This window comes from Arvicanthis niloticus, chromosome 22 (assembly GCF_011762505.2).
Source record: "Arvicanthis niloticus isolate mArvNil1 chromosome 22, mArvNil1.pat.X, whole genome shotgun sequence".
NCBI lineage: Eukaryota > Metazoa > Chordata > Mammalia > Rodentia > Muridae > Arvicanthis > Arvicanthis niloticus.
In genome coordinates, this window is record NC_133429.1 from 39,060,172 (window position 1) to 39,081,787 (window position 21,616).

At 44.4% G+C, this 21,616-nt stretch overlaps 2 protein-coding genes across 2 annotated transcripts; both read right to left on the bottom strand.

Moving 5' to 3' along the window:
• Positions 1–1,599: 1,599 nt before the first annotated feature.
• LOC143435722 (lysozyme C-2-like) lies at positions 1,600–6,362 on the bottom strand. The gene is made up of 4 exons (XM_076919188.1): positions 6,227–6,362; positions 4,542–4,706; positions 2,594–2,672; positions 1,600–2,093 (listed from the first exon to the last, which is right to left on the bottom strand). The coding sequence occupies exons 1-4, from the start codon at positions 6,360–6,362 to the stop codon at positions 2,027–2,029; spliced, it is 447 nt and encodes a 148-aa protein (XP_076775303.1). The 3' UTR covers positions 1,600–2,026.
• Positions 6,363–12,324: 5,962 nt separating this feature from the next.
• On the bottom strand, positions 12,325–17,838 carry LOC143436215 (lysozyme C-1-like). Its single transcript, XM_076920297.1, has 4 exons — positions 17,652–17,838; positions 15,791–15,955; positions 13,669–13,747; positions 12,325–13,185 (listed from the first exon to the last, which is right to left on the bottom strand). The coding sequence occupies exons 1-4, from the start codon at positions 17,830–17,832 to the stop codon at positions 13,119–13,121; spliced, it is 492 nt and encodes a 163-aa protein (XP_076776412.1). The 5' UTR covers positions 17,833–17,838; the 3' UTR covers positions 12,325–13,118.
• Positions 17,839–21,616: the final 3,778 nt, after the last annotated feature.

Consider the following 21,616-nt stretch of genomic DNA (forward strand, 5'->3'; position numbering starts at 1 on the left):
TGCAATGTGCTGCTTGTTCTGATTCGGATGGTGAGATTAGGAGATGGAAATCACAGCTAGTATACAGAATCCCACATACATTACCACATACATTATATTTTAGACACGTACACACACACACACACACACCACACACAAACACACACATATAAATATATATATTTATATATTTAAATATATATAAAATAAATATATATTTTATATTTTTGAACTATGTATGTATTATGAGCAATTTGGCCAATCTCCCTTCATCCCTGAATATATATATATTATGAGAAAGTTTACTTCATCAGTGCAGCAGAGTAAGAGTTTAACAGCAGGTAATGAGAGGACTATTATTAAATTCAGTAAACTAAAATGACTACAAACTAAATATAATCACATAAGCATGCAGATACTGGCAAGGTGAAACTGAAGGCTCACCTGGTCCTCAGTGACTGTGAAGTGTGTGGTATTCAGTGTGGGTATCCTGGAGAAGGTGCTGTGCTGGGCAGAACAAGGCAGAGCATAGGGGTTTCCACAGATGGGATAGGATAGAAAATTCTCACAGAGCCAACGTTTGTTCTGGCTTTTTAAAAATTCCATATCTTTAGATCATGGTTAATGGCAAGGGAGTAGCTTAAAGGGGAAAGCTAGCAAGTAAATAAATATATCATAAACAAATGTAAAATTGGTAACAGATAGAGCCCTGTGCACTCCCTGAGCACTGAGGGAGGAAGTCACAATCTAAGAGCCAGCAAAGGCGTGAGAAGAAGCAGGCTGGGCTGGAGTAGACTCTGAAGGTAAAGAGTGATTCACTCTCTCAAGGACCACATAGGGATGGAGAGAGATTGGCCAGATTGCTCTTGAATTTTACCAAATATTCATCTGGTTATATGTAGGTGGGAGTGTATATATTCTTCTGGTTATGTGTAGGTGGGAGTGTATATATTCATCTGGATATGTGTAGGTGGGAGTGTATATATTTATCTGGTTATGTGTAGGTGGGAGTGTATATATTCATCTGGATATGTGTAGGTGGGAGTGTATATATTCATCTGGTTATGTGTAGGTGGGAGTGTATATATTCATCTGGATATGTATAGGTGGGAGTGTAGTTATTCAGCTGGTAATGTGTGGGGGAGAGTGTAGGTCCAGTTTAGACTCCAAGTTGATTTTTTTCTAACACATAAACAACTCCCCCCAGACACACTATTTCAGAGAAAAGACAAAAGACAACCTGTGCATTGAAAATCATTTAATGCTTTCTGTACTTTTTCACTTTGAGGTTAGATTTTCTCCTGTGGTTATTTGCTCACACAAGCTCATCTGTCTAAGAGTTAGTTAGTATGCATGAAGCCACTTGAGAATGTTTAGGACAAGCACAGCTCATTAGCCCCTCCTGAATACCTCAGGAACATCCTCTCAAGGGTTTACACAGACTGACACATGAGCTGAGAATTTATTTTTTAAGGAGGATAAACGGGCCACCACTATGAAAATACTGTTTTAAAAGGTCACATGATTCATGATAAGTTACTGAGTACAGGAAGTCTCAGTTCTCATCCAGTGAGAGTCCTGTGCCCTCCAAAATACTCCTGCCCCCCCCTTCCCCAGAGGCTGTTCTAACTGGGTGATGAGCAAGCAAAGATCACTGGAGCTCACACAACTGCCATTTCTCCAATCAACTAAACTCCTGTAAATAGCTGTTGTATTTTTATGCAGCACAGGGCTGGTTAAGATGAATTCCAATGGAACTCAATGTGAATTCCTTCCTGGGTGAAGAGCTGATGTACAGAGATGTGTGTGGGAATCACTGTGAGGATGACTGTCAGCCGTGTCCAGGGCATTAGCTGACTGACATGTGTGGCTTCCAAAATACATCGAACACAGTATCAGCATTTAGCTGTTAGGAAGAAGTCTCCGTTTTATCCTGTTTCTGCTGAAGTCCTGTTAGTTTGGGGAAAGCAAGGAAGTGTGACCTTTGCCACACCTACTCCTATAGAGAGAAAGAGACAGAATGAGCTGTAGTGGAGACACACAGCGGTCAGACTCCGCAGTCCCGAATATACTTGGACAGATCTTGGTTTTGACAGTGTACTTTCCATGCCACCCTGTGGAGGACAGAGACAGGGAGATAAATGGTTAAAATTTGTCTCCTCTGGCTCTCTCTCTCTCTCTCTCTCTCTCTCTCTCTCAAACCTTGTGAGAAACTATATTGTGAGCATGACACTAAAGGAGATTGGTTTCTGTGCCTAGAGCTAGTGTGACACACAGGCTATAACTGCAGCCAGAAGCTGCTGCTGACTCTGGACCTGAGTCTACATAGAGGTTTGATGCTCTGCCTCCTCCACAGAGCACAGGATGCTGAAGAGTGATGTCACACACATCCTGTGTACTGTATACTGATTCTACAACTAGTCTGCAGGCCTGAGAAGAAAGTAGTCACATGTGGGGACTTTCACCACCTGGAGAAATCCTCTAAAATGATGATGTAGGAAAAGCCCCCCCCCACCCCCCCCCCCCCCCCCCCGCTGCACTCGCATTTCTCAGAATGACACTTGGGCCTTAGAGAGACAGAGCCAGCCATTCTCCTTCCAATGTTCCAACATACCATGCTCGAACACCTTGGGGATCCCTCACAACCCTCTTCACACATTGTATGGCTTGAGTGATGTCATCCTGCAGCAGAGCTGAAAGACAACAGTGAAGAATGACAAGGACAGTTATAGAACCACCTCAGGTCAGATCCAGCCAGCTTTCTCTGTGGCAGTGAGCAGTGAATTCAAGGAATTATTTCTCAAGTGTCTGTGCATCTGTGATTACTGGAGACAGTCTCTTGATTCTCTCAAAACCATGTCTGCAGAAACAAATACAGATCTGAATTCTCATTTTAATGAGAGAATAAAATCAGAGTAGCAATATTCTGTGCGTGAAAACAACACGCTTAAGTCTTATGTCTTAAAGCAGCTGTGCTCCTTCTGTGTGATCTGGTGTAAGTCACCCTGTTTCCCATTTATTGAGTTCCTGGTCGATCTGGGATATGCTTGAGTGGTCGTGGGTTTGAGCATGCACAAGTTTTCCACTTTTTAGCATCCCAGTCAGATAAAAAGTATCAAAGCCATTGAGGTACTGAGGACTCAGTGGAGGATGTGTGATGTCAGCGAGGGTAGGGGAAGACCCTGTTCATTCCCACACTGGGAAACAAAGCAGTCCGACAGCTGTCACCTGGGCATCTACCAGTGAAAATATATTCTAAAGGAAAGCCAAGGGTTGGAGAGATGGCTCAGTGGCTGAGAGCACCTGATGCTCTTCTAGAGGATTTGATTCCCAGCACCCACATGACAGTTCACAACTCTCAGTGATTCCAGTTCCAGGAGATCTGAAGCCCTGCTCTGACTTCCATAGGTACCAGGCACACATGCGGGCAATCATGTCAGGCAAACATCACACATACGCACACACACACACACACACACACACATTAATGCTTTAAAAAAGAAAACAGAGTCTAAGCCTGTTATGTACAAAGGGTTTTCTAGCAGATTATATGGAGTAGAACAGAAGGAGCCCAAGTGTTTTAAGACGTAAGACTTAAGCACAGAATTTTGCTCCTGTAATTTTATTCCCTCTTTAAGATGAGAATCTGGGTCAGTATTTGATGTTGCAGAGGTGGTTTTGAGTAGTAGCTACATCATGAACCTGTATAAGTAAAATTTATGTACAACTTATGTAATGATTTATGTAAAATCATTACATGTCTTCATGTTAACACATATGTGCATCATATATCTTTACACGTATGGACAGCATAGATTGACGTTCTACAGGAGCTTTTTCCAGAGGTTTCCAGTTAAGTCTATCCTGGGTGCTCACACTGGAGTGACACTCCTCTGCTGGTGTTTTCTAACACTTTCCTTCCAGTGACCATTGGTGAGCGCACAGAACACTCTTAAAGTCAGACTAAACAGTTACAAAGAATGTCCCAAAGTCCATCTTGGAAAAATTAACAATCAAATTTGATAAAGCAGGAATTAATATAGACCACTGTCAGAGGGCTGCTCCAGGAGCAGACCCCAGTGTTTTCGAGGCAGGGTCTGGCATTGGGAACTGCCTTTCAGAGCAGGCTGTGCTGGTTGCCCAGTGAGCCCCATGCATCTGCCTGTGTTAGACTCCCCAGTGCTGGGGTTATGAATGCATGTCACCAAACTCAGGTTTTTTTTGTAGACGCTGGAGTTCAAACTGTAATGACTGTTCCATGAGAAGTAACTGTCCAGCCTCTATTTATTTCATTTTATTTATCCATGCACTGATTTTGGCAGTGTGGCCAAGGGACCTCTGGTTTGTAGACAGGGCATTCTTTCACCAAACTACACCATAAGCCTAATTAATGCCTTACTTGACTAATTTTGATGGAATTAACAGTTACTTCCTAACAGTAAAGGCAGTCTTCCCAGGTTCATGATGCTTCCTGCTGTGTTATGGCTCCTGCACAGAATCTCTGCTCTTGCAGTAACAGCAGAATGGTTGTTTACTGTCAATGTAAACCCGCCTTGTCTTACCACTACAGGGTATCCCACATGCATTCACTGCTCTTGGGGTTTTGCCATCATTACACCAGTATCGGCTATTGATCTGAAATATCCCATAGTCTGTGCTTTTGCCTCCAGGGTTGTAGTTTGTAGCTCGTGTGTTGTAATTGCTCTCGTGTTGAGCTAAACACACCCCTGAGAAGGAAAAGAAAAGTGATCAGTAAGCATCGACAGCAATGGATCTATACTTGATACCAAATCAGCCTTTGAGCTGGCTCTGCTTTAGAAGTGATGCACTAGACATTCAATTATGTGGTTAAATTATATAATATACTACCACTAGTTCAGCCTGGGTCTGGCTGTGTTGCCCAGGGTAGTCTCTGGTCTCAGGTGATCCTGCCTCTGCCCTTCTAGTAGGTGTAACTGCTGTGCCAAGTCAGCAAGAAATTTTCAAGTGCCCCAAAGAGAGCCCCTTTAAGGAAAAACCAATTGTCACAAAGAATAACCAGGTTAAGGGACTTTTAAATATAAACCTGTCACACTGGTGCTCAATTTTATTTCCAGCAGTCGGTAGGCAGAGGCTGGTGAATCTGTGTGAGTTTGAGACCAACCTTGTTGGCATAGCCAGTTCAAGGAAACCAGTGCTGTATAGTGAAACCACGTCCCCTTCCAAACAGAATAACTATTTCTTCCATTGTTTTTACCACCCACATACACCATCTCATCCTTCAAGATACCTCTGCCTAAAATAGACTTGCAAATAATAGTTAGGCACATTTAATTAATTAATTAATATAAAATGAATATCCTGTTAGAAATACTAATGTTAGAAAAAGAAGGATTTTCTTCTCAGAGAGATTGTTTTTATAATCAATGTGAATTTGCATGTTAAGTTAGAACTTTTTCTTCTACTCTGTGTCACCATTGTCCATCTTTGGCACTGAGCTGGCAATCTCCTGCCTCAGCATGTCATTGCTTGGATTCCAGGAGTGAGCACATCACACATGTCTAATGAGAGAACTGAAAGCAAGAACATCAGAACAGGAAAGGCTGCTCTGCAACATCACCCATCTGTCCACACACAGACATCTCTCTGTTGAGTAGCAGCCAGTGGAATCGAATGTGATTGAGATAACATAGATGATGTAAGTCATAAGGAACTGTTCCCCATCCACACCTTCGGCTGTGTGCAACTACGGGCTACCCCAAGGTGATGACCACTACTGAGTGTCTTTATACTCAGTTTCTGAGGACCTCATTTATACAGCAGCTGGGGGCAAATAGGATCCCTCTGCTCTGTGTAGAAATGTCAATTTTTTTTAATTATCTTAAGAGTTGTGCACCATGGTAAGGGTAGTGAAGACAAATACCATATCAGTCCAGGATCTCAGATCCCAAGTTCTGAATGACTGAGTCTCCCACCTGTCCTCAGCCCCCTTTCTCATGGGCTGTTGAGTCTCAAGCAACTGGAAAACCCAGTGTCAGTCCAAGAGCACCTCAGGTCCTACTGCCTTAGTGTGGCACAAAATGTCCCTTCCAAACCCTCACCCCAGCATCTGATTCAAAAGACACAAGTTGATGCTTTAGTCAAATGAACGCAGTCACACAGGAAGCAAACATGAAAGTGTAAGATGCGGGTCCCTCTCAGGTCACTCACTGCTCCCTTGTCCCTGTTCTGAAAGCTTAGCTGGAGGCATGAGGAATAAGAGACTTACAGTTTGCCAGGCTGACTCCACAGTAGCCAGCCATTCCATTCCTTTTCATAATTCTGGCAAACTCACAGCGTTCATAGACCTTGCCTTCGACAGTGACAGAAAGCAAGAGGATCCCCAGAGTCAGGAGAGCCTTCATGGTGACAGGTAGCTGGATCAGCTGCTGGCTGGCTAGAGAAAGCATGCCTGCTATTTAAGCATCCTCCAAGGACCTCCTTTCCCAACAGGTTATAGCCTACTACTTTTGAGCTGAGTCCAAACAGGAAGTTCCTCCCGTCTATAAATTTTAGCACTTGCACATCTTTTCCCATATATCTGATAAGAGGTGTTTTGTGGCCCAAGAAGAAGCATACAGTATTTATTTTAAATTGCTTAAAGATGTGGCTTATTAAAAATGGATAAGTACTTCTGTTTCTACAGGAGAGTTTTCCTTTTATTTTATTATGTAGTTAAGAAACTAAAAGATAAAAGAAACAACTAATGTCTACAGTTAAATCCAGCAACTACTTTCACCAACACGCCTTCATATTAAAGTATTCTGTGTGCATCCAACATTTTGCACTGATTTTTTAAAAGCATTTTGTGTGTATGTCTCCCCAAATGGACCTGACACATGGACTCCTTCTTGACAAGGACGTGGCACATGATATGATGTGGTTGTCGGGAACTGAACTCAGGACCTCTGTAAGGGCAGCCATTGCTCTTAACCTCTGAGCCATCTCTCCAGCCCCCAAGAACAGTTTTACTCTTACACATTTGGGTACATATCTCTTCAGGAAAAAAACTTTTAATGATAGCATTGTTGAGTAAAAATATCAACTGCCATGTTTCAGTTTCCAGCACTGAGTACAAAAAAGAAGATTCCACCATATTCTATAGTAATTCTAGTGTTTCCAACTACTGTAATCAATGAGAAAAAGTGCTTTGGAGCCTAGAGAAATGGCCCAGAATTTGGGAGCACGTGCTGGTCTCCCAGAGAACCTGAGTTTGATTCCCAGCTGGAAGCTGCCTGTGTCTCCAGCTCCAGGGTCATCCAGTGCTTCTGGCCTCAGTGGGCACTAACTCTCATGCACACAGCCACACATACACACAGTTCAAATGATCACAAAAGATTCTCAAAATAGTGCTGTTTATGCTGTCAAATGGGACAGGATGAACACAGGTTTCTCACCAACAATCACAAATACTTGAATTCTTGGGAAACACTTTCTTGGTAATTTTCCCTTGGCCCAACAGCATGAAGCTGGCTAAATCTGACCAAGATGCAGATGCTGTGGGAATCCTTTCTGTTCCTCACTCCTTCTGCCTTTCAACTTTGCTGGGAGTGACACCATCCAAGCCACACCCTGTGCAGACTCTGTGAGGGATCCACAGATGTCTTAAGTTTTAAAAAGAAAAACTAATAAACCCGTTGTAGACATAATCCCTCCATACTTGAACAAGCTATTTCTGGCACCTGACAGAGAACCTTAGTCTCTGCTGTGCTGCAAAGGTGAGGTTCCTGGCCTGCTCTCCCAAGCCCAGCATCTGGGGAGTGGTAGGGCCAGCTCTCCCAAGTACTGTAGCTGGCGAGAGGCCGGACCATCTCTTACAAACTGGTGGCACAGATGTGAGCCGACTGGCTCACCCACACCCACGACACCAGGGCCAGCTCTACTGTGCTGTCCAGGTGAAGTATGGAGCCACTCTCCTGAGTATTGCAGCCGAGGAGAGGAGCCAGCTCTCTGGCACTCACACACTTGAGGCCAGCTCTTCTGCAGAGGCCATAAAGAGGGCTAGTTCAACTGTGCTGCTTGGGGTAGGTGTAGAGCCTGCTCTCCCAAGTGTGCAGTCAATGATGGGCACTGCCAGCACTGGGCATCCCTTGGATATAAACATGATCCCAGGAGGCAGCCCAAAACTGGAATATCCATTTGGCCTTTGGTGGTAAGGTGGTAAGATTAACATAGAAAACAACCGACCGACATACACACACACACACACACACACACACACACACACACACACACACAAGCATACACTTCTGTAGCACCACATACCCAGACACGGCCCTCAGGGGCAGCAAGGACCAGGACCACAACATGGCCTCGAGGGGCAGTGCACACTACTCACATTATGTCTAATCATGCTCACATCTCCAGCTCTGCCTCTCCTTTTATGCACACACTTTCGTACTTCTCTTGCTTTCCCACCTCTCCACACTTACCTGTTCCTGTCGGCAGGCAGGTGTGGTCTGCTGTGGTCCAACTGGGTGTGGCAGAGACTTACAGTTTCCCTTTCCTCTTTTATCTAAGGACACTGCAGGTTCTCAGAGTGAAAAGGGAGGTTCTCCACTCCTCCCTTTTCCTCATCATGGTCTCATGGTGGGTGCTGGCTTTGAGCTATGCTTCAGGTTCTCCTACTGGATGCCGATGCTGTGCTCCTGAATCTGGGTCTGCATCACCAGCTCCTCCGCCCATTTCAGCGGCTCTGCAGATGGAGGAGATGTTTGGATGGAGCAACTTGCCCTCTATTTTGGGCTCAGATGGCAGCTGACTTGGTCAGTCCACCAGATGGGACATTTTCTTTATTAGTGATTGATAGGATATGGACGGCCCCGCCCATTGTGTGCAATGTCACCGCTGGGCTGTGGTTCTGGGTGCTCTAGGAAAGCAGACTGAGTAGGTCTTGAGGAGCCAATGAGTAAGCAGCACCCTCCACAACCTCTGTGTCAGGTCCTGCCTCCAGGTTCCTGCCTTGTTTGAGTTCCTGCCCTGACTGCCCTTGATGTTAAGACATTCATGAGGAGGTATAAGCAAAATAAATTCTGTTCTTCTTCTCAAGTTTCTTTTATATTACAGCAATAGAAACCCTATCTGAGGCAGACTCTTATTTCTTTGGAACTGTAAACCTTAAAAGATTCTTTCTTGTTTCTTTTAAGTTGCCTTAGTTATAATATTTTATCAAGTAACAGAAAGGTAACTAATACAAAAGTCAGCATATGAAGGATCAGATGCCTGAGTCAGGGAGCATGCTTCAGAGTCTGACATGAGAGGTCCCTTGAGCCAATGAGGAAGAGCACAGCCTGAGCATCTAGTGGGCAGTTCTCCATGCCTCCCCACCAAAAAGGTGTGAGGTAACAAGTACATGAAAAACAAACTGAAGACAAATAAGAAATGACCACAATATTCTGTAACTGAGAAGGAAAGACTGGGAACATAGGATATCAGGAAGCTCGTGGTCCACTAGCTACAGAATGGAACTTTGTTATAGGGAAGCCCCTGTGGCAGCAGAGGAGGTGCTGTAGGTCAGAGTGTGAGTGGGGCGCCTGTGCTGCCTCTGTGGGGAACACATGAATTCCCAGATCTTCTCCAGAGATCCCCAGACTCAGAGTACACCTGATTGGATCTGCGAAGGTCAGGGCATCAGAAGAAAAGTTTAGAGAGGATGAATTCTAGACTCCTGACTTTGACAACCAGGGTGGAACTGAATGGCTGGGATGTAACTCCATGCAGATGCTTTGTCTAACAATCACGAGGCTATTGGCTGACCCCAGAACTAACACCAAACTCAGAGACAAAATGAGCAAGGCCTTTCTTTGAAGGTATCCTCCAGCTACATCTTCAGAAATATTGGGATTACAAGTGTCAACTGCTAGCCCATCACTGTCCACCAACACCTTTTGAAAACGAGTGTCCCTAATTCTGTCTGTTACAATGAATCTTCGTGATAGCGGTCGCCACTAGTAGTTCTGTCTAAAGCAGGAGAAAACATTCAGAGATGCTAATATTTGGGTCCACAAAGAAACACCAGATTTAATCAACTTCTTCTGGTAAGGCTTGCCCTGATCTGGGGCTTTGCATTCAGCACCACAGTGCTTAAGATCATATACAGTCAATCAAAGATCGCCAGTACTAGGTAGAGGCTAGTGAAGAAAAAAACCAAATGGAAGGGAGGAAGTAGGAGGAAATGGAGCTACGGAAAGTAAAACAGGAGTCAAGATGACCGCCTTGGAGAGATCAGACAAGGAAGAGTGCCATACTGAGGGAAACAAAATAAGCCTTGGTGTTTATAATAACTCATTTCCAACTGAGAGATTGTGTGCACCCACTCCTGAGCAGGAAGCCCAGAGCAGTGGAAGGAGTCTCTCTTGGGCGGTATGCAAACCTGAGGAAGCTGGGTAGGCACCAATCTACCTTTCAGTCAACACGCTAGGGAGGAGCCCGATGCCTCTGCATGAAAACCTCTGCTGGGCAACAATCACCATGTGAATATTACAGACATGACCATGACAGAATGAAGCTAGCTGGAGGCCCCTCCTAATTTCATTAAAGTCTAAAATACTATATTAATTTATACATGTGTATAACCATATGGACTTTCTATGCCCATTCAGGCTCTGAATAACCACAGAGACCTGTATTTATTAATTATAGCTTTAGGCCTTACCTTACTCTTGTTCCCAACAAGCTCTTACAACTTAAACTAACCCATGTACATTAATCTATGTTCTGCTACGTGGCTCATAATTTACCTCTCCTTCAGTGCCAGACAGCTTCTACCACTGTGTCTGGCTTCTCCAGCACCTGACTCTCTCTTGAGTTCATTCTCCTCCTGGAAGTCCAACCTTCTACTTCTTGCATATCTATAGGCAGTAGCTCTTTATTAGGCCAACAAGAAGGTGATGGAGAAGATATTTACAAAACACTAAGACAAGTGATGCGTGCATTTTCTCCTTGCAGTATGTGCTAGCCAGGTTTGAACTCAGGTCCCCAGGATTGGAAGGAGACAACTGTCGCCCCACTCCCTGTGATCTGACTATGCAGTTTCTTAAGAACCTTGGAAGCTCTTAGCTGAGGGAGCTGCTGGCATTTTGCAAACATAGTCATTGCCTCAAGGCTCAAAAGGTAGCAGAGTTAACCAGCAAGTGTTCTGAATGTGAGCGATAAAGCAAAGGGAAGTGTATTGAGTTCATTCTTATTTAGCAAATCACAAGCAATGTGCTGCTTGTTCTGGTTCTGATGGTGAGATTAGGAGATAGAAATCACAGTAGTATTCAGAATTCCACATACATTATATTTTAGACTCATATATATACACATATACGTTATATATATATATATATATATATATATATATATATATATATATACCCACCAGAACACTTATGTCATGAGTGTAGCAGAGTAAGAGTTTAATATCAGGTAATTAGAACAGATTGTTATTAAATTTAGTAAACTAAAATAACTAAAAGCTAAATAAAATCGCATACGCATGGAGAAACTGGCAAGGTGAGACTGAAGGCTCACCTGGTCCTCAGTGACTGTGAAGTGTGTAGTATTCACAGTGTGGTTATCCTGGAGAAGGTGCTGTGCTGGGCAGAACAGGGCAGGGCATAGGGGTTTCCACAGATGGGATAGGATAGGAATTCTCACAGAGCCAATATTCGTTCTGGATTTTTTTTTAATTCCATATCTTTAGATCATGGTTATTGGTGAGTACGTGTCTCAAACATGGAAGTTAGCAAGTAAGTATATCATAAATAAATGTAAAATTGGTAACAGAGCCCTGTGCACTCCCTGAGCATTGAGGGAGGAAGTCACAATCTAAGAGCCAGCAAAGGCGTGAGAAGAAGCAGCGTGTCAGAGATGAGGCTGGGCTGGAGTAGACTCTGAAGGTAAAGAGTGATTCACTCTCTCAAGGACCACTTAGGGATGGAGAGAGATTGGCCAGATTGCTCTTGAATTTTACCAAATATTCATCTGGTTATGTGTAGGTGGGAGTGTATATATTCATCTGGTTATGTGTAGATGGGAGTGTATATATTCATCTGGATATGTGTAGGTGGGAGTGTATATATTCATCTGGATATGTGTAGGTGAGAGTGTATATATTTATCTGGATATGTGTAGGTGGGAGTGTATATATTCATCTGGTTATGTGTAGGTGGGAGTGTATATATTCATCTGGTTATGTGTAGGTGGGAGTGTATATATTCATCTGGATATGTGTAGGTGAGAGTAGAGGTCCAGTTAAGACTGCAAGTTGATTTTTTCCAATACATGAAAAAATTTCCTCCAGACAAACCAATCAAAAGTAAAGACAAAAGAAAAGACAACCTCTGCATTGAAAATCATTTAATGCTATTTGTACTTTTCACTATGAGGTTAGATTTTCTCCTGTGGTTATTTGCTCACACAAGCTCATCTGTGTCAGAGTTAATTAGTATGCATGAAGCTACTTAAGAAAGATCAGGACAAGCACAGCTCAGTAGTTCCTCCTAATACCTCACGAACATCCTCTCAAGGGTTTACACAGACTGACACATGAGCTGAGAATTTATTGTTCAAGCAGGATAAACAGGGCAGCTCTAAAAAGATACGCTTTTGAAAGGCCACAAGTGTCATGATCAGTTTCTGAGTTCAGGCAGTCTCAGTTCTCACCCAGTGAGAGTCCTGTGCCCTAGAAATCCCTCTCCACCCCAACAGAGGCTGTTCTAACTGGGTGCTGAGCCTCACAAAGCCCTGGAGCTCACACAACTGCCATCGACATAGATCAACTGGACCCTGAAATAGCTCTTGTATTTTTATGCAGCACAGAGCTGGCTAAGATGAATTCCAATGGAACTCAATGTGAATTCCTTCCTGGGTGAAGAGCTGATGTACAGAGATGTGTGTGGAGATCACTGTGGGGATGACTGTCAGTAGTGTCCAGGGCATTAGCTGACTGACATGTGTGGCTTCCAAAATACAGTGAACACAGTATCAGCATTTAGCTGTTAGGAAGAAGTCTCCATTTTGTCCTGTTTCTGCTGAAGTCCTGTTAGTTTGGGGAAAGCGAGGAAGTGTGACCTTTGCCACACCTACTTCTATAGAGAGAAAGAGACAGAATGAGCTGTAGTGGAGACACACAGTGGTCAGACTCCGCAGTCCCGAATATACTGGGATAGATCTCGTTTTTGACAGTGTTTTTGCCATGCCACCCTGTGGAGGAGAGAGACATGGAAATAAATGGTTTAATTTTGTCTCCTTTGCCCCCCACACACACACTCAAAACTTGTGAGGGAGTATATTGTGAGCATGACACTAAAGGAGATTGGTTTCTGTGCCTAGAGCTAGTGTGACACACAGGCTATACCTGCACCCAGAAGCTGCTGCTGACTCTGGACCTGAGTCTACATGGAGGTTTGATGCTCTGCCTCCTCCGCAGAGCACAGGATGCTGAAGAGTGATGTCACACACATCCTGTGTACTGTACAGTCCACTGATTCTACAACTAGTCTGCAAGCCTGAGAAGGAAGTAGTCACGTGTGGGGATTCTCCCACCTGGAGAAATTCTCTATAAATGATGATGTAGGAAAAGCCCCCACCTTCACTGGCATTTCTCAGAATGACACATAGGCCTTAGAGAGACACACAGCTTATATCAACAGAGCCAGCCATTCCCCTTCCAATGTTCCAACATACCATGCTCGAACACCTTGGGGATCCCTCACAACCCTCTTCGCACATTGTATGGCTTGAGTGATGTCATCCTGCAGCAGAGCTGTAAGACAACAGTGAAGAATGACAAGGACAGTTATAGAACCACCTCAGGTCAGATCCAGCCAGCTTTCTCTGTGGCAGTGAGCAGTGAATTCAAGGAATTATTTCTCAAGTGTCTGTGCTTCTGTGATTACTGGAAATAGTCTCTTGATTCTCTCAAAACCATGTCTGCAGTAACATATACAGATCTGAATTCTCATCCTTTTATTTTTTTAGGATTTATTTCTTTATTTCTTGTATGTGAGTTACACTGTCATTGTCTTCGGACACACCAGAAGGATCCCCACTAGAGATGGTTGTGAGGTACCATGTAGTTGCTGCAAATTAAACTGGGGGCCTCTGGAAGAACAGTCAATACTCTTAACCGCTGAGCCACCTCTCCAGCCCTTGAATTCTCATCTTAAAGACAGAATAAAATCACAGTAGCAATATTCTGTGCTTGAAAACAGCACGCTTATGTCTCATGTCTTAAAGCAGCTCTGTTCATTCTCTCTGACCCAATGTAATCACCCTGTTTCTCACTTATAGAATCCCTGATGTGTCGTCTGGGTTATGCTTGTGTGGTCATGGGTTTGAGTATGTGCCACTGCTCAGATTCTTAGCATCCCAGCCCTGATAAAAAGTATCAAAGCCATTGAGGTACTGAGGATTCAGTGGAGGATGTGTGGCTGTCAGCGAGGGTAGGGGAAGACCTTGTTCATTCCCACACTGGGAAACAGAGCAGGTAGAGAACTGACACCTGGGCATCTACCATTGAAAATTTATCCTCACGGAAAACCAAGGGCTGGAGAGATGGCTCAGTGGCTGAGAGCACCCAATGCTTTTCCAGAGGATTTGACTGTCAGCACCCACATGGCAGTTCACAACTCTCAGTAACTCCAGTTCCAGGAGATCTGAAGCCCTGCTCTAACTTCCACAGGTACCAGGCACACATGGGGCACACACAAATTAATGCTTTAAAGAAGAAAACAGAGTCTAAGCCTGTTATGTATAAAGGTTTTTTTTTTCTAGCAGATTATATGGAGTAGAACAGAAGGAGCCCAGCTGCTTTAAGAATTAAGACTTAAGCATGCAGTTTTCAAGCACATAAATTTGCTCCTGTAACTTTATTCCCTCTTTAAGATGAGAATCTGGGTCAGTATTTGATGCTGCAGAGGTAGGTGGTTTAGAGGGATAGCCACATCATGAATCTGTGTAAGTATAATTTATGTACAACTTATGTAATGATTTATGTAAAATCGTTACATGTCTTTATGTGAACACATATTTGCATCATATAACTTTACACGTATGGACAGCATAGATTGAGGTTCTACAGGAGCTTTTTCCAAAGGTTTCCAGTTAAGTCTATCCTGGGTGCTCACACTGGAGTGACACTCCTCTGCTGGTGTTTTCTAACACTTTCCAGTGACCATTGGTGAGAGCACAGAACACTCTTAAAGTCAGACTAAGCAGTTACAAAGAATGTCCCAAAGTCCATCTTGAAAAAATTAACAATCAAATTTGATAGAGCAGGAATTAATATAGACCACTGTCAGAGGGCTGCTCCAGGAGCAGACCCCGGTGTTTTCAAGGCAGGGTCTGGCATTGGGAACTGCCTTTCAGAGAAGGCTGTGCTGGTTGCCAAGTGAGCCCCATGCATCTGCCTGTGTTAGACTCTCTAGTTCTGTGGTTACAAATGCATGTCACCAAAGTCAGCTTTTTTGTGGCTGCTGGAGGTCACACCGTGACAACTCATCTATCAGAATTATCTGTCCAGTCTGTATTTATTCCGTTTTATTTATTCATGCATTGGTTTTTGAAGTATGAACAAGGGACCTCTGGTTTGTAGACAGGGCATTCTTTCACCAAACTACACCATAAGCCTAATTAATGCCTTACTTGACTAATTTTGATGGAATTAACAGTTACTTCCTAACAGTAAAGGCAGTCTTCCCAGGTTCATGATGCTTCCTGCTATGTTATGGCTCCTGCACAGAATCTCTGCTCTTGCAGTAACAGCAGAATGGTTGTTTACTGTCAATGTAAACCCGCCTTGTCTTACCACTGCAGGGTATCCCACATGCATTCTCTGCTCTTGGGGTTTTGCCATCATCACACCAGTATTGGCTATTGATCTGAAATATCCCATAGTCTGTGCTTTTACCTCCAGGGTTGTAGTTTTTAGCTTGTGTGTTGTAATTGCTCTCATGTTGAGCTAAACACACCCCTGAGAAGGAAAAGAAAAGTGATCAGTAAGCATCAACAGCAATGGATCTATACTTGATACCAAATCAGCCTATGAGCTGGCTCTGCTTTAGAAGTGATGCACTAGACGTTCAATCATGTGGTTAAATTATATAATATACTACCACTAGTTCAGCCTGGGTCTGGCTGTGTTGCCCAGGGTAGTCTCTGGTCTCAGGTGATCCTCCTGCCTCTGCCCTTCTAGTAGGTGGAACTGCTGTCCCAAGTCAGCAAGGAATTTTCAAGTGCCCCAAAGAGAACCCCATTTAGGGCAAATCAATTTGTACCAAGAATAAACAGGTTACGGGACTTTTAAAATATAAACCTGTCACAATGGTGCTCAATTTCATTCCCAACAGTTGGTAGGCAGAGGCAGTTGAATCTGTGTGATTTGGGATCAGCCTGGTCTGCATAGCAAGTTCCGTGCCAGCCAATGTAATATAGTGAAACCACGTCCCCTTCCAACTAAAATAACTATTTCTTCCATTGCTTTTGTGACCCATATACACCATTTCATTCTTCAAGATACCTCTGCCTAAAATAGACTTGCAAATAATAGTTAGGCACATTTAATTAATTAATATAAAATGAATATCCTGTTAGAAATATTAATGTTAGAAAATAAGGATTTGCCGGGCGGTGGTGGTGCACGCCTTTAATCCCAGCACTTGGGAGGCAGAGGCAGGAGGATTTCTGAGTTCGAGGCCAGCCTGGTCTACCAAGTGAGTTCCAGGACAGCCAGGGCTACACAGAGAAACCCTGTCTCGAAAAAAAAAAAAGAAAGAAAAAGAAAATAAGGATTTTCTCAGAGAGATTGTTCTTATAATCAATGTGAATTTGCATGTTAAGTTACAACGTTTTCTTCTACTCTGTGTCACCATTGTCCATCTTTGGCACTGAGCTGGCAATCTCCTGCCTCAGCATGCCATTGCTTGGATTCCAGGAGTGTGCACATCACACATGTCTAATGAGAGAACTGAAAGCGAGAACATCAGAACAGGAAAGGCTGCTCTGCAACATCATCCATCCGTCCACCCACAGACATCTCTCTGTTGAGTAGCAGCCACTGGAATCGAATGTGATTGAGATAACATAGATGATGTAAGTCATAAGGAAGTGTTCCCCATCCACACCTTCGGCTGTGTGCAACTACAGGCTACCCCAAGGTGACGACCGCTACTGAGTGTCTTTATACTCAGTTTCTGAGGACCTCATTTATACAGCAGCTGGGGGCAAATAGGATCCCTCTGCTCTGTGTAGAAACGTCCAAATTTTTTAAAGAAAAATTTATTTCAAAAGTTGTGCACCATGATAAGGGTAGTGAAGACAAATACCATGTCAGTCCAGGATCTCAGATCCCAAGTTCTGAATGACTGAGTCTCCCACCTGTCCTCAGCCCCCTTTCTCATGGGCTGTTGAGTCTCAAGCAACTGGAAAACCCAGTGTCAGTCCAAGAGCACCTCAGGTCCTACTGCCTTAGTGTGGCACAAAATGTCCCTTCCAAACCCTCACCCCAGCATCTGATTCAAAAGACACAAGTTGATGCTTTAGTCAAATGAAGTCAGTCACAAGGGAAGCAAACATGAAATCATATGATACAACTCCCTCTCCAGTCACTCACTGCTCCCTTGTCCCTGTTCTGAAAGCTTAGCTGGAGGCATGAGGAAGAAGAGACTTACAGTCTGCCAGGCTGACTCCACGGTAGCCAGCCATTCCACTTCTTTTCAGAATTCTGGCTAACTCACAGCGTCCATAGACCTTGGCCTCTACAGTGAGAGAAAGCAGGAGGAGCCCCAGAGTCAGGAGAGCCTTCATGGTGACCAGTGGCTGGATCAGCTGCTGACTGACTAGAGAAAGCATGCCTGCTATTTAAGCATCCTCCAAGGACCTGCTTTCCCAACAGGTTGTAGCCTTCTATTTTTGATCTGTGTGCCAACAGGATGTTCCCACACATCTATGGACTTTAGCACTTGGCCTTCCTTTCCATATATTTGATGAGAGGTGTGCAGGCGGCCCAGGAACACGTGCACAGTATTTATTTTAAATTGCTTAAAGACCTGGCTCATTAAAAATGAATAAGTACTTCTGTTTCTTTTTTGTTTGTGTTATGTTCTTTTTTTGTTTTTTGTTTTTCGAGACATGGTGTCTTTGTATAGCCATGGCTGTCCTTGGAACTCACTCTGTAGACCAGGCTGGCCTGGAACTCAGAAATCCACCTGCCTCTGCCTCCCAAGTGCTGGGATTAAAGGTGTTCGCCACCACCGCCCGGCTAGTACTTCTGTTTCTAAATGAAGGTTTTCATTTCATTTTATTATGAAGTTATGCAAGTAAAAGATGAAAGAAACAATTAATGTCTACAGTTAAATCCAGCAGCTACTTTCACCAACACGCCTTCAAATTAAAGGATTCTGTGTGCATCCAACGTTTTGCACTGATTTTTAAAAATCCTTTGTGTGTATGTCTCCCCAAATTGACCTGCCACACGGACTTCTTCTTGACAAGGATGTGTCACATGATATGGTTGTTGGGAATTGAACTCAGGATCTCTGGAAGAGCACCCATTGCTCTTAACCTCTGAGCCATCTCTCCAGCCCCCAAGAACAGTTTTACTCTTACACATTGGGTACCTATCTCTTCAAAAAAAAAAAAACTTTTAATGTTATCATTACTAAGTAAAATATCAACCGCCATGTTTTAGTTTCCAGCACTGAGTACAAAAAAGAAGATTCCACCTAATTCTGTAGTAATTCTAGTGGTTCCAACTACTGTAATCAATGAGAAAAAGTGCTTTGGAGCCTAGAGAAATGGCCCAGAATTTGGGAGCACGTGCTGGTCTCCCAGAGAACCTGAGTTTGATTCCCAGCTGGAAGCTGCCTGTGTCTCCAGCTCCAGGGTCATCCAGTGCTTCTGGCCTCAGTGGGCACTAACTCTCATGCACACAGCCACACATACACACACTTCAAATGATCACAAAAGATTCTCAAAAGAGTGCTGTTTATGCTGTCAAATGGGACAGGATGAACACAGGTTTCTCACCAACAATCACAAATACTTGAATTCTTGGGAAACACTTTCTTGGTAATTTTCCCTTGGCCCAACAGCATGAAGCTGGCTAAATCTGAACAAGATGCAGATGCTGTGGGAATCCTTTCTGTTCCTCACTCCTTCTGCCTTTCAACTTTGCTGGGAGTGACACCATCCAAGCCACACCCTGTGCAGACTCTGTGAGGGATCCACAGATGTCTTAAGTTTTACAAAGAAAAACTAATAAACCTGTTGTAGACATAATGCCTCCATTCTTGAACAAGCTATTTCTGGCACCTGACAGAGAACCTTAGTCTCTGCTGTGCTGCAAAGGTGAGGTTCCTGGCCTGCTCTCCTAAGCCCAGCATCTGGGGAGTGGTGGGGCCAGCTCTCCCAAGTACTGTAGCTGGCGAGAGGCCGGACCATCTCTTACAAACTGGTGGCACAGATGTGAGCCGACTGGCTCACCCACACCCATGACACCAGGGCCAGCTCTACTGTGCTGTCCAGGTGAAGTATGGAGCCACTCTCCTGAGTGTTGCAGCCGAGGAGAGGGGCCAGCTCTCTAGCACTCACACACTTGAGGTCAGCTCATCTGTAGAAGCCAGAAGTAGGGCTAGTTCAACTGTGCTGCTTGGGGTAGGTGTAGAGCCTGCTCTCCCAAGTGTGGAGTCAATGATGGGCACTGTCAGCTCTGAGCATCCCTTGGACATCAACATGGTCCCAGGAGGAAGCCCAGAACTGGAATATCCATTTGGCCTTTGGCGGTAAGTTGGTAAGATTAACATAGACAACAACCACCGACATAACACACACACACACACACACACACACACACACACACAAGCATACACTTCTGTAGCACCACATACCCAGACATGGCCCTCAGGGGCAGCAAGGACCAGGACCACAACATGGCCTCGAGGGGCAGTGCACACTACTCACATTATGTCTAATCATGCTCACATCTCCAGCTCTGCCTCTCCTTTTATGCACACACTTTCGTGCTTCTCTTGCTTTCCCACCTCTCCACACTTACCTGTTCCTGTTGGCAGGCAGGGGTGGTCTGCTGTGGTCCAACTGGGTGTGGCAGAGGATGGTGGTTTGCCTGCCCTCGTTAATCTAACAATACTGAGGGCTCTCCAGGCTCCGCAGACTCCTCCGCCCCTCCTTTTTCGTCATCATGGTCTCATGGTAGGTGCTGGTTTTGATCAGAGCTATGCTTCAGTTTCTCATACTGGATGCCGATGCTGTGCTCCTGAATCTGGGTCTGCATCACCAGCACTTCCACATGTTTCAGCGGCTCTGCAGATGGAGGAGATGTTGGAATGGAGCAAGGTGCACTGGATCTGGGGCCAGAGGACAGCTGACTTGGTCAGTCCACCAGATGGGACATTTTCTTTATTAGTGATTCATATGATATGGATGGCCCAGTCCATTGTGTGCAATGTCAGCACTGGGCTGTGGTTCTGGGTGTTCTAGGAAAGCAGACTGAGTAGGTCTTGAGGAGCCAATGAGTAAGCAGCACCCTCCACAGCCTCTGTGTCAGGTCCTGCCTCCAGGTTCCTGCCTTGTTTGAGTTCCTGCCATGACTGCCCTTGATGTTAAAACTGTTATGGGTTGTATAAGGAAAATAAACCATAGCCGGGCAGTGGTGGCGCACGCCTTTAATCCCAGCACTTGGGAGGCAGAGGCAGGCAGATTTCTGAGTTCGAGGCCAGCCTGGTCTACAGAGTGAGTTCCAGGACAGCCAGGGCTACACAGAGAAATCCTGTCTTGAAAAACAAAAAAAAACCAACAACAACAAAAACCAAAACAAAAACAAAAAAAGGAAAATAAACCATGTGACTCTCAAGTTGATGTTTCATTAAGCAATAGAAACCCTATCTGAGGCAGACTCTTATTTCTTTGGAACTGTAAGCCTTAAAAGACTCTTTCTTGTTTCTTTTAAGTTGCCTTAGTTATAGGATTTTATTAAATAACAGAAAGGTAACTAATACAAAAGTCAGCATATGAAGGATCAGATGCCTGAGTCAGGGAGCATGCTTCAGAGTCTGACATGGGAGGTCCCTTGAGCCAATGAGGAAGAGCACAGCCGGAGCATCTAGGGAGCTGTTCTCTGTGCCTCCCCACCAAAAAGGTGTGAGCTAACAAGTACATGAAAAACAAACCGAAGACAGATAAGACATGACCACAATATTCTGTAACTGACAAGGAAAGACTGGGAACATAGGGTATCAGGAAGCTCGTGGTCCACTGGCTGCAGAATGGAACTTCGCTATAGGGAAGCCCCTGTGGCAGCAGAGGAGGTGCTGTAGGTCAGAGTGTGAGTGGGGCGCCTGTGCTGCCTCTGTGGGGAACACATGAATTCCCAGATCTTCTCCAGAGGCCCCCAGACTCAGAGAACACCTGATTGGATCTGCGAAGGACAGGGCATCAAAAAAAAGTTTAGAGAGGATGAACTCTAGGCTCTTGACTTTGACAACCAGGGCAGAACTGAATGTCTGGGATGTAACTCCATGCAGATGCTTTGTCTAACAATCACGAGGCTATTGGCTGACACCAGATTAATGGACAACTGAGAGACAAAGCAATCAAGGCCTTTCTTTGGGGGAATCCT